Genomic DNA, 13,400 nt, shown 5'->3' with positions numbered 1-13,400 from the left:
AAACTAAATTACATAGAGGTTAACTGATTTTCCAAAGACAAATAGCTCTTTGGTGATGGAACTAGAGGCAAAAATCGAAGTTTTCTGATGCCTGCTCGAATTCTAAGACATCTCAACAAAACCAACATTAGAAATGCCTGGTCTAGGGTCAGGATTTGGGGGCAATTAGTAGCAATAAGTTGTAATATCTTTGGTTTTGTAAAGGGATCCATAGATTAGAAAGGAAATTGATAGCCTGGTCTCTTGATGTTCCTTAGACCCCTTGGAATAGGAAAACTATGGAACCTTCTTAGTCAGAAGTTACAAATACCAGAATCAATGTGGTAGATTTCCTGAGTACTCATAGATCTTTGCATTGTAAGAGTATTGTGTTAATATCCAGAATTGGTATTTTTGGTTGGCAAAAAATATCTAAATTGGGAAATTTGTGAAATAACACAATTTTCATCTCCTATGAGTACAGCACCCTCGTGGTTTCTATTCTACTCATCCCACCTCTCCTCTCCTTATTTGTTCTTCCTTTCCCTCAATTTTTTTTGTTTGTTTGTTTATGGACTTTCAGATCCTGAAAAAAATATTAGCACTTTAGGTAGCCTTTATTTCAGTGAACATGAAGCCACTCTTCAGAGTGGGGCCAGATAACTTCTGGGCACCCAGTGGTTCATGGAGGACCTCTCCTACTCGTGTCCTCCTGGTAAAATGGCCCTGGTATTCCACCCATCCAGGCAAGCAGGGGCACGTGACTTCTCCAAGGTCTCTTCTGAACTTCCAAATTAAACAAGATAAAGAGTTTGAATTGGGGTTGGTAACTTCCTAGATTCTTGAGAGTTGTTTTCATGTTCTAGAAAGTTTGGCAGTTCCTCTCCTTATTCTCAACCCTCCCCATTATTTTCTGTAACTAGTATGAACGGTTCCCTGATATGGTCAAGTCTCCTTAATTTTGCCATTAGTCACTCAACAATCACTTGCTTTTTAGCAAAATGCCCATTATCTCCTTCTTGAAGCCTTGATCTCCTGTTAAAATGCTCAGAACATAGTACCTTAGTCCAAGGATGAGAACGGGTAACAGGTTACAGATTCACCTATTAGCCCACGGTTGCTGAACCAGTTCTGCCTAGTGCTTCAGGGGTCCTTATCCTTGCACATTCCCATCTTCTCCAAGGAAGGAATTCCAAGTGGTCTTTTAAGTTCTAGTATGTTCAAATCATAGACCACCTCAGCAATTTCTCCTGAGTTCTGGGGGCTGAGATCCATAGGCAGATCAGAGTTTTAGGTCTTATCTCTTCAAATTTATATCCCTAATTGTTTATGTCAACTAAACAATTATTTCACATCTTCTAAGTTCTTTTGTGACTTTACTCCAAATTCTTTCCCCTTATTTCACATCTTCTAAGTTCTTTTGTGACTTTACTCCAAATTCTCCAATTCCAATTTTTGAGGGGTTATTTTTCCAGTCAGCTCACAATGATTAGCCATCTTTGGAAGCCCATTTTCTGCTATCTCTTGAATGTCTGCATTCCTGCTATCTGGTTTCCAAGTTCATATTCAGAAGCATCTAACTTTGGAATCCTGAACACCTGTATGTGTGAATTTTACAATCTCTACAGCCAGTTCTGTCTTACAATAAACTGAAAGCATTCATGAAATCACTAAAAAGAAAGGTACAAATCAAAAAGGGGAAATTACATCCAGATCAAGGGAAAGTTTGCTAATGTGTTTATTTGAACTTATCAATAATTTTCATTTCATTACTTGAGAAGCAGCAGAATGTAACAGAAGGGACATGGACATCATAAAAAAAGTCTAGAGTTCAAATGCTGAATGAGTTTGAATCCCAGGTCTGTTGCTCACTAAGTCTCCAAACTTGGGTCATTTCCTTAACTATCAAATGGAAACTAGATAATAATAAATACCCACATAAGGTTGTTATAAAGAATAAATAAAATTACATATGTAAAATGACTAGGAAGTATGGTACTTCACAAAAATTAAGTGGTTAATTAATGTTATTTAATAACCATTACTTCTAGAAACTTAATGTTTCTATTTAATGTTGCTTTTTTACTCATTTTACTATAATTCAATTCAATATCTATCCCCTTCCATCAGAAAAAAACATATTTTCACTTTTTATAATTTCAGTACTACTAATTGTATTTTAGTTTACTTATAAAGTCCAGATTGAGATTTTAGAGTCAATATGACATTAAGATAAGTCTAGCTGGTTTTTTTCCCAGAAAAACTTAGATGCTTTTCCTTAGAATTATTTTGAATACATGCAAATGTATTCCTTGCACTATCTGAAAGCAACCATAGACTTTGCAAAGCAAAATGTTTGACTGCTACCTATGGTTCCATATGAAAACTAGACTATGTTTTCCCAAGCTTAATGAGGAAGAAGACGTGTAAACAATTCACTTAATGCTTCATTAAATCTTTCAAATTATCTTTGAAAATATTCCAAAGGGAATTTTTATTTAAAATCCAACCAGTCCCCATTCATCTCTCACCCTGCTTTCCTCTGGTTTTGTTGCACTCTCAGGCAAGCCCTGCCTTGGTGATGGCAAGATGGCTGCCAGGAACTCAAGGAGGAGCCTTGCTAGTTCCGAGATCAGTAGGAAAGCAAGCACACCCCTTTCTGGGTTCCTCAAGTTATTATAACCAAGGAGAGGAGAATAGACAGCTGGTGAGCAAAACAGCAGGGTTCTCCCAAACCCTGCCTCAGAAAGTCTCACAGGCCCATTTAAAGGCAGAACTCTACCTGGCTTGGGGTAAGTGGATTTTCAGTGTCTCCAATTCAAAGTAGGTTCCAGTTCAGAGTCGACATTCCCCAAACCATGTCTATAACTTGACACCTCCAGGCTTTAGAACACTTTCATGTGGTCATGCTTCCTACTTGCCACAATCTTTTCCATGAAAAGATACGTCAAACAATGGCTAACAAAACACTTTTTCTTCTCTTTGGACAGTGATTTATTAATGTCCACTCACAGAGCTTCATCCTCTTGGGGTACAGCTTTTAAGTAACTTACAAATCTACCAAACTGTATTGTTTATAAATTAAAATAACAAGATGAGCCAGATGCCATGGCGTACACCTGTAAGTCCCAGCTACTCAAAAGGCAAAGGCAGGAGCGTTGCTTTGAGACTAGGTGTTTGAAGCTGCGGTAACCTATGATTATGCTGTTGCATTCCAGCCTGGGTGACATAGTGAGACTCTGTCTCTAAAAAAATAAATAAAATAAAATACAAAATGCCATTTTCACCTGTCAAATTCACTGGAATCTTTAATGTTTCTTCCAAAATAAAACAGGCATTTCAAATCAGAAAGTAATAGCTTATTCAACAAATGGTATAAGGACATTTGATTAATGATTTAGGAACAATAATAACAAAAACAAAAACTATAAAATAAAATTTCTATCTCAGACCAAATCCAAAATAAATAACCAATGGTTTTAAAGCATTATATGGTAAAAGAAAAAAAAAAAAGAACCATAGAGAAGTAGGAGGAAATACAATGTTAATAATTATCTGTTCCAGGAGGTGCCTGAAGCTCAGTGAGTAGGGCTCATTATAACCCACCTAGGATGGTGGGTTCGAAATCAGCTCGGGCCAGCTAACCAACAATAACAACTGCAATAAAAAAAATAGCTTGGCATTGTGGCAGGTGCCTATAGTTCCAGCTACTTGGCAGGCTGAGGCAAGAGAATCACTTAAGCCCAAGGTTTCTGTGAGCTGTGATACCACTGCACTCTACTGAGGGCAACATAGTGACACTCTGTCTCAAAAAAAAAAAAATTATCTGCTCTCAGAGGGAAAAGGGCCTTCCTAAACACAGCTTTACTGCCAGAAATTATATATAAAAACATCAATTAATTGGATTGGAGAAAAAGTGCTAAGTCCTATATATTAAAAAATTTCAATTTTGCTTGTGACTAGAATTAACAAGACAAAGCATTTCTACCATGAATGTTTCAAATTGGAATTTATTTACTAGGTTTATGAGAAATGAATTCCCTCTACCTCAACTCCTCAGAAATATCTGGAAAAGAGAAAATGAGCTATTCTTCGGAGAATTGCCCCTGATGGGGAGGGTCACCAATGAGGACTGCAGGATTGGGACAATTTATAAAATTCTAGGAAGAAAGAAAAGAAGCAAAGTGGTGGCCGGGAGAGAGCGTGGAGGGAGAGGGTGATATTGTGAGTGATTACCTGAAGTAAAAAATTGAGGCAAGAGGGAAGAATATCCAAAAGGAATCAGAAAATATTTTGTGTCATATGCCATGCAAAACTTTGGAATCCCCTCCCCTCCCCCCCGAGGACATTTACAGTAAATGTTACATTTTCTTCAAAGGATTTAAAGTTTTATTAGTTATGGTTTTTTGGCTTTTTTTAAATGTATGACAGGCAATAGCAGGAGCCAAAGCAGCCAAATTATGTTCAGTATGTCCTCATGAGGAACAAAAAGATTAATGTCCTTAATAATAAGATTTTATAAGCCAATAAGAAACGGCAAATACTGTTTTGAAAATAGGCAAAGTATTTGAACAGATAATGTAATCTAAAACCAAATGGTTAGAACACACAAAGATTACTTCCTTAGTGTTCAAAGACATGTAAAATTAAAATGAAATATTTTTCAAGATATTCTCTTTTCTTCTCAATAAATCACCCTACATGAGGAAAATAAGAAATACATAACTCATATTCAGGAAAACTAGGCAACATGCCTAATTCCAAGGCACAATATATAAAATAAGAAAGTAAATGGAGAAATGACAGAGAATCATAGCAAAAGAGAAAAATACAGAGACAAGTAATTCTACCTACAATTTAGCTAAAAGAGCCTCAGAATGTTTTAGGTACCAGAATGGTGTGCTGGTAGATGTTTAGCCATCAGTTCTCCAAGAAAATTGTGTGTGTGTGTTATGTATATACTAGGGTGACCAGATGTCCCGATTTTGGCGGGACAGTTCCACTTTTCAACAATTTGTCCTGTGTCCTGCAGTGTTTTTAAAAAGTCCCAATTTTTGGAAAGAATGCATGAACAGGCTGGAGAACAAGAAGGGAATATACGGTTTTCGGCCGCCATATGGCTATTTCGCCAGAATATGAGTTTTATATTATTTTTGTTAATTTTATAATGTTAAACTGTAATAAATAATTGCTGAGAAGTGATTATCGAGAACTGCTTATCAAAGTTTGCCTTATTGTCAGGCCCTGCCCTGAGCCGTTCCCTGCCCTCCCCCCCGCCATGTTGTCCCCCCTTACAGATGTTAGAATCTGGTCACCCTAGTATATACACATCCATGTAATGAATTTTTTGTTGTTGTTGAGACAGTCTCACTTTGTTGCCCTCAGTAGAGTACTATGGCATCACAGCTCACAGCAACCTCAAACTCTTGGGCTTAAGCAATTGTCTTGCCTCAGCCTCCCAAGTAGCTGGGACTACAGGCACCCACCACAACATCTGGCTATTTGTTGGTTGTAGTTGTCATTGTTGTTTGGCAGACCCAGGCTGGATTTGAACCCGCCAGCTCTGGTGTACGTGGCTGGCACCCTAGCTGCTAAACTATAGGTATCAAGTCGTATATAAAGGATATATTGTATATAATATTAAAATCATAGTGAAATAAACAATATTCCTTACAGCAAATCGTTGATTTTTGCCAAATTCTTGTATCTGTAGTCAATTACGGTTGCAATTGACAGATCAGTATAGCTCCAGTCTAAACATTGGTATTTTCGTTTACATCAGCAAGTAAGCAAATATGAGACAATGAAGATAACACATCAAAACCTGACTGAGTGGTCAATGGCTTAAGTGACTACTTTGCTATTCGTTGTCAAAGATTAGAAAAATGTCTTCTCATTGTTTATACTATTCACAATGGAAGGACTACTGAAAACACACATTTTTAGTATAATCTGCGTTATTAGCATTTTGTTCATCACTTTCTCAACCTTAATAATCAACAGGACAACAAATCAAGCCCAAATTTGTAGTGTTTGCCCATTCCCATGAGGTGAATACTGCCACCACATCCAAGTTCAGTCTACCACGGTGAGATCACTGGATGCAATGTTGGAAAGAGATGCCAGTTGTACACAATTATAGGGTCTTTCCACGTTCTCACAATTTTGTATGTATTTAACTTATATTCATTTAGATGTTGTATATCTCCCTAAATCCATAAAAGTAGAAACTTTTGTCTTTTTCATCTTTGTTGTATTCTCAATGCTGAGAACTGAGTTTGATATATAGTAGGCCTTCAGTAACTACAATAGAACCTTCATAGCTGACCACCTCCCTACAGGGACCACCTCCTTAAGTTGACCTAATTTGCATAGACTGGACATGCACCCCATGTACGTATCAGTACAGCAGGCCTAGTTCCTTATGTTGACCTCCTCTGTATGTTGACCAATTTGTTATGTCCCTTGGGTGGTCAGCTTACAGAGGTTCTACTGTATTTATTGAATGGAAAATAAAACATTGAACTTACTAGAGGCCAGGCGTGGTCCTAAGCATGTATGTTAAGTCATACATCCTTACCACAACCCTATGAGGTGGCATTATTTTTATCTCCATTATCTGGGTGAAAGCAGAAAGTGACTTACCCAAGGCAGCCAGCATGTAAGTGATGGAGCGAGGATTTAAATTCAAACATTCTGGCTTCAGAGTTGGTATGCTTTGTTCCTCTATATTCTCTTGGTTTATGAGAGCTGCGATGCTGGTGAAGACAAATCCCAGGAAGACAGCCGTATGGGAGACCCATACAGCAACTCTTTCAGCTTATAGCAAGAGATAGAGATAATATATTGGAACTGAGAATTTATCTAACAGGTTTAATTTGATAAAAAAAAATTAAGGCAATTTATAGACCTATGAAATTTGTGAGAAGAGAGAATTTGAAAGAAAACTCTACAAATAATCAAATGAGTCAATTATTAATTCCAGGAAAATAACAAATCAGTTGGGAAAGTAAATATAATAATTACACCCTACTTCTATTTATTCTTTTTCTGAGACAGTCTCACTTTATCACCCTGGGTAGAGTGCCATGGCATCATCATAGCTCATAGTAACTTCAAACTCTTAGGCTCAAGCTATCCTCCTGCCTCAGCCTTTCAAGTAACCACTACAAGTGTCACCATCACACCCAGGAAGTTTTTCTATTTTTAGTAGCGATGGGGTCTCACTCTTGTACAGGCTGGCCTTGAACTCTGGAGCTCAAGCAATCCACCTGCCTCAACCTCCCTGAGTGCTAAGATTATAGGTGTGAGCCACCACACCCAGCCAGTGTACACTCAGCAAAGAACCATGATAATGAAAACAATAAATGCAGATTTCATCAAAATAGTGATGATCAGCATGGGTAGTTCAGTGGTAAAATTTCTCACCTGCCCCAAATAGTGAAGATCAGGCTATGTTGGAAGGGAAAGGAAAAAAAGAACAAAAAATCACTTCTATCACATAGAAAGTCAATAATTTTTTTTAAAAATTATGAATCAGGCAGTAGCCATACACGTATAGTAATAGAAATAAGACAGTAAGTAAAAAGAAATATCTACAATGTTGAAATTACCTCCATTGGGGAGAAGGCTTTATTATTGTTGTTTTGTCAAAACTGCAAGGAAAGGCCAGGTGCTAAGGCTCACATCTGTAATCCTAGCACTCTGAAAGCCTGAGGCAGGAGGATTGTCTGAGGTGAGGAGTTTGAGACCATCCTAACCAATGGCAAGGTGAGACCCTATCTCTACAAAAAATAGAAAACTTAGCCAAGTGTATTGGCACATGCCTGTAGTGCCAGCTACTTGGGAGGCTGAGGTAGGAGGATCGCTGGAGCCCAGAAGGTTGCAGTGAGCTATGCTAATGCCTCTGCACTCTAGCCAGAATAATGGAATGAGACACTGTCTCAAACAAAGAAAAACAAAACAGAACAACCCCCCCACCCCGAAAAAAAGCTGCAAAAGGGCTCAGTCTAGGTCCAGTTGCTCATAGCACAAAGATCCAATTATGGAAACCAGAAGGATTGCCAAGAAAGAAAGATAATTTTTTAATACAAGTGTCTGTGGGGAGAACAAGAAAAGTTGCCTCAAAGCTGTCTCTCTGACTAAAGGAGACCATAGTCTCTCTCTCTCTCTCTTTTTTTTTTTTTTCTTTTTTTGCAGTTTTTGGTCAGGGGTGGGTTTAAACTCACCACCTCTGGTGTATGGGGCTGGCACCCTACTCCTCTGAGCCACAGGTGCCACCCTAGCCCATAGTCTCCTTAAGGAGGGGCAGGTGCTTTGGTGCAGGTAGTGGGGGATGGTGAGTCCTGGTGTCAGGGGGTCTGCTCTGGGGCCTTCAGAATCTCAACTCCTTCATCTTGCAGAAAATCTGTCATTTCTGGGAAACAACTCAAAAGGTCAAGTAGTTAGTTAAGAGAGAGAGTTATAAAAAGCACATGGGGTGATGGAAATGTGTTCGTGGAGCCAGTTTTGACTGTAGTTGTCATGTGTTATTTGACACTACCATTCTTGCTAATTCCTGAGCAGGTATTATCTTGATGAAAATAAAATTGCCTTAAAACAAGAATGAAGAATTTTTTACATAATATTGGCAAAGATTTAAAACGATGTTGACGGAGATATGAAATTGGGCACTCTTATATACTAGCTGATGAAGCTGTCAGTGGCATCTTTTTGGAAGATAGTTGATCTTTTGTTTCAAATACCTTAAGGAATTCTATTTTACTTAGAATTTCTACTTATGGAAATTGATCCTAAGAATAGAACTTTAAGGATATGTACAAAGCCTTCACCTTTTTTTTTTATTATAGCAAAAAAGGGAAAGAAATAATATAAATATCCAATATTAGGGCCCTAGCTTTTTATAATTCATGGTAGCTACATAAAGGAAAACTGTGCAGTTACTAAAAATCGTATGTACTTGTATTAACCTATAAAGATATTTATAAATATTGAGAAAAATTAAAAGCTGGTAGCAAAATAGCAAAATGGTCTCATTTTGTTCCTCTCTCCTAATAGCATATATTTTGAACCAAAAAGTTCTAAAGCATGGACAGCTCAGTAGTTACTTACGGCTGAGTGATGGAATTATTTGTGACTGATGTTTAATTTTGTTCATCTCTATATTGTAATTTTCTATAATGTGTGTGATGGACTTGTGCAATTGTCTAATCTGTTTTAATATTTTAAAATCATACCTCGAACAAAACGTAACTTAAAAATTCAAAGAGATCATTAAAAAAAAAGTGTTATCGATGAGCATAGACACAAAAACTAAACCTCTTTGGTCTAAAACAATGAGTCTGATAAAAAGTAATCTACATTTATAAAATCATCATGTTGATATAGGTATGGAGGCTTGTTCACAAAATCCACAATACTAAAAATAAGGCTTACAAAAGCTTAGAAAAGTCAGAATAATTGTTTTTAATAGTAGGAATTAATCTCAAAGAATTTGAGAAATAGAATATATAAAATGCCATGTCCCATACTTAAAATATTAGATTCTTTAAAGCACTACTTACAGAGATGCATTATGTACATTTTTATGTTCAAGATCATTTCTACATACTTGGAATAGCCAATTCTTGTATTTGGGGGATTTGTCTCAATTCGTGGTATTGTTTGCTTTGCTTCTTAGGTACCAGCAAAGACCACACGTCTTACTCAACAACTTCTCTGCCGCCGCCTCCATCATCCCATCCGGTCAGCCAGCCACCCTTGCCAGCATCTCACCCAACACAACCACCGGCCCCAAGCCTACCGCCCAGAAACATTAAACCTCCACTTGACCTAAAGTAAGCAAAAGATTATCTTGCCATTTCCTTGCCAATCTCTTGCTGTAGACTTTTCACCTATGTTTGGCTAAGTACTAAGAGACTCATAAAAGGGGGCAGCTGGCAAGGAGAAGGCCTGGTGCTAAGCTGGTAGTTCTCATATCTTTGGAATCCCTGTAAGTCTCAGAAATTCTTGTTAATCTATTTTCTATTGGGTTTCCCCTTAGAAGTTCATGGGAAGAAAACTTCCACTGTCTTTTTAAAAGTTGCAAAGCTTTCTTGAGATCAGCTCACCACAGCCATCTCCTGTACCATCAGCACCACCCACACCATGGTAATTGTCACCATCACCATCACCACCATCACCACCACCACCACTATCACCACATTTTACTAACTGCCTACGATGTGCTGGGCATTTTTAATATATAATCTCTACAACCTTATCAAGTGGATAGTATCGTCATTCCACAGATGAGGAAATGGAAATCTGCCTCAGTAAAGAGGCCAAGAAACTCCACTAAGATCACACAGTAATGTAGAATAGCAATTTGAAAGTGTGTCAGCCTGAATCCAAAGTAAACATTTGCTTTAAACTACTATGCTAGGGTGGTGCCTCTGGCTCAGCGAGTAGGGTGCTGGCCCCATATACCGAAGGTGGCAGGTTCAAACCTGGCCCTGGACAAACTGCAACAAAAAAATAGCTAGGTTGTGGTAGGCACTGGTAGTCCCAGCTACTTGGAAGACTGAGGCAAGAGAATCACCTAAGCCCAAGAGCTGGAAGTTGCTGTGAGCTACCACGCCACAGCACTCTACTTAGGGAGATAAAGTGAGACTCTTCCTCTAAAGAAAAAAAAAATACTATGCTAAATAGCCTCAATGCTCTTATCCTTCAGAATTTTTGGTTCAGTGTTAAAGGCCTTGGACACTTTCATTGAAGCCTACTGTTGTTAAATTTTCTTAGATAGCATGTTTTGGAAATGTCAGGACTGTATGTGGTGCTATGCACAGGCTCCTTGAGGAAAAACCAAGTGGAAGATTGGAATAGAATGAAATGTCGTTTTAAAAAGAAATATTCAGACAATGGCCAGCGTAGATCTTTATGGCAAGGCAAACTAAATCTTCCCTTTATTTATCTAGAAAATGTCTTTATCCCCAAAGGAGTGTATCCAATTTATTCAGTACAATTTTGTTTTTCTTCACCTCAGTTTTCCTACCAGATTGATGTCCTCCACAATAAAAGTACTTAATATCCATAATTGATATAACAGAAACTATTAATAAAATTATTATGTGTTTCCCTTATGGGCTTCATGATTATAATTTAGAGCAGGGATTTAAACCACATTTATCATGAGTAGCCACCACTGCTTTTCACCTTATTATCCTCTCTTGGGAGTTTAAAGATGGGAATTAAAAGATGTTCGAGTAACTTAGCGGCTACCTTCTTAACTATGGCCTGCTTCCTACGTTTATATTAACCACACAGCCTTCCTGGCATTTACAGTTATGAATGCCAAATTAAAGATTTTAATGCCCCATAATATATGCTACCTTTTTTTTTTCAAAAGGGAAAATGTAGTGTATAGTAAAAGACTTTGAAGCTCCCATCAGAGATCGCAAGTAAATTCCAGAATGAAGAAATATCTAGGTTAGAAAATTTCCCCCAAGCAGAGTAGAAATGCATAGAGGAAATGAAACCAAATTGGGTCTTGATATTCAGGTTCAAAAGCTTATATTTCACATGAAAGAGAGTATAAGGCATAGTCTTTAAGTAGAATTATGAAAGATATAGGAGTTTCTGTGCTTTTTATCACACCACCACTCCTCAAAAGGTACATGGGAGTGGTGTTCCCTAAGCGCTACTCCCTCTGCCGACCTACAGATACAGGCAGGTGGCTCTAACCAAGAAGGTAGCCATGGAGGCAAGAAGTGTCCATATTCTGGGTAGATTTTCAAGGAAGAGACAACAGAATTTGGATTTAAGATATGAAAGAAAATGAAGATCAACAATAAATGCCTTCAAAGTTCTGGGCCTAAACAGCTGTAAGGATGAAGCTTCCTTCCATCAATGAAGGAGCATCACAGGGAGGCCGAGGGTGTCAAGAGACAAAATGGCAACAAATTTAGTTTAACGACTGTCATTGGCTTTATCTGTGATTCTGGAATAGGGAGCCCTTCGTTCCATTAGATAGAACATTGAATAGAGCAGAGGAGTTTGGTTTTAAAAACAGAAAAAGAACAACTGTAAAAAAGCAGAAACAAGGAACAAAAACCAAATGGGTTATTTCAAAGTCACGTTTCTGTCAGACAGGGAGGTGGAAACAGAAGAATAGAAAGATAATTGTTTGGTCAACCTCAGGTTACTTCAGGTCACTTTTTGTTGTGAAGATTAAAATAGAGGGAACTTCGTTATCATGATCAAAGATTGAAACTGGCCTGTTTGGTAAATTAAGCTCTCTCTTGGATTTCTCCCAAGGTCAGATAACAACTCAGTTTCATTTGGTGAACAAGAGAAACTTCATTTTGATTTTTAGTCTGATCTGGAGGTCCCAATGCAGAAGTTTTGTCTAAAACCTCCTAGATTTTGAGCAAGTATTGGAGGTGGGGAGGATCAGAAGACTATACTAAGTTTGAGATGTTATTACAGCATCCAAGTGGAAATGTTGAAGCAATTGGAGACAAGTGAAGAGTCTAGGAGAGAGTTCTGGATTAAAAATGTAACCTTTGAGAGATATAGGAACATAGTCTATGCTTAATGTCATGAGACTGATTGAGATGATCAAGAGTAGATAGAGAACCAAACCTGGGGGGAATTGTAGCTCTCTGAGGCCTGGGAGGAGAAGAAGGGACAAAGGCTAATAAAAGGAACAGCCGATAAGGAAGTGTCCTGGAAGCCCAGTCAGAGGAAGCAGTGAGCAACTTTGTCAATGCAAGTGAATGTCCAAAAAATGGGGACCGCAGTGGCAGTGTGGATGAAATACCAAGGGTTGTAGGGGTGCAAGCCTGGAAAATAGCTTTAATGCAGGGAGAGGAGCTGGAAAGAGCAAGTGTAAATAACTCCTTCAAGGAGAAAAGGAAAGCCAAGGAATGGGGCAGGACCCGGTGGAAGAAATGGAATCAAGAGAATTTTTTAAAGATGGAAATAACAGCATATGTTTATGATGTTGGGAAAGACACAGTAAAGAGGAAAGAATGTTAAGGGCGGAGAGAGGGGAGAATTCCAGGAACCAAGAACTAGGGTGACTAAGAACTAGTGCTCCTGCCAGGCGTTGGCTTCCAAAGTAACTGAAGTAAAGACTGATAAGGGGCCAGGCACAGTGGCTCACGCCTGTAATCCTAACATTCGGGGAGGCCAAGGCGGGTGGATTGCTTGAGCACAGGAGTTTGAGACCAGCTTGAACACGAGCCAGACCCCTGTCTCTAAAGTAACTGGGCATTGTGGTGGGCATCTGTAGTCTCAGCTACTTGGGAGGCTGTGGCAAGAGGATCACTTGAGCCCAAGAGTTTGAAGTTGCTGTGAGCTATGACCCCAGGGCACTCTACCCAGGGCAACTGAATGAGACTCTGTTTCAAAAAAAAAGGCTCGGTGCCTGTAGCACAGTG

The 13,400-nt window shown here is 38.5% G+C and overlaps 1 protein-coding gene across 1 annotated transcript in view; it reads left to right on the top strand.

Annotated features, from left to right (window-relative positions):
* The window catches only part of FYB1 (FYN binding protein 1), a 143,068-nt gene that overhangs the window by 89,106 nt on the left and 40,562 nt on the right, over positions 1–13,400 (top strand). Inside the window, exon 3 of the mRNA XM_023515014.1 lies at positions 9,659–9,815. Within this exon, the coding sequence (XP_023370782.1) occupies positions 9,659–9,815 (157 nt within the window). The remainder of the gene's footprint in view (positions 1–9,658; positions 9,816–13,400) is intronic.

Source organism: Otolemur garnettii, unplaced genomic scaffold (genome assembly GCF_000181295.1).
Source record: "Otolemur garnettii isolate 467f Iridium unplaced genomic scaffold, OtoGar3 scaffold00063, whole genome shotgun sequence".
NCBI classification, from domain to species: Eukaryota; Metazoa; Chordata; class Mammalia; order Primates; family Galagidae; genus Otolemur; species Otolemur garnettii.
This window is presented reverse-complemented; position numbering and strand designations above follow the sequence as displayed.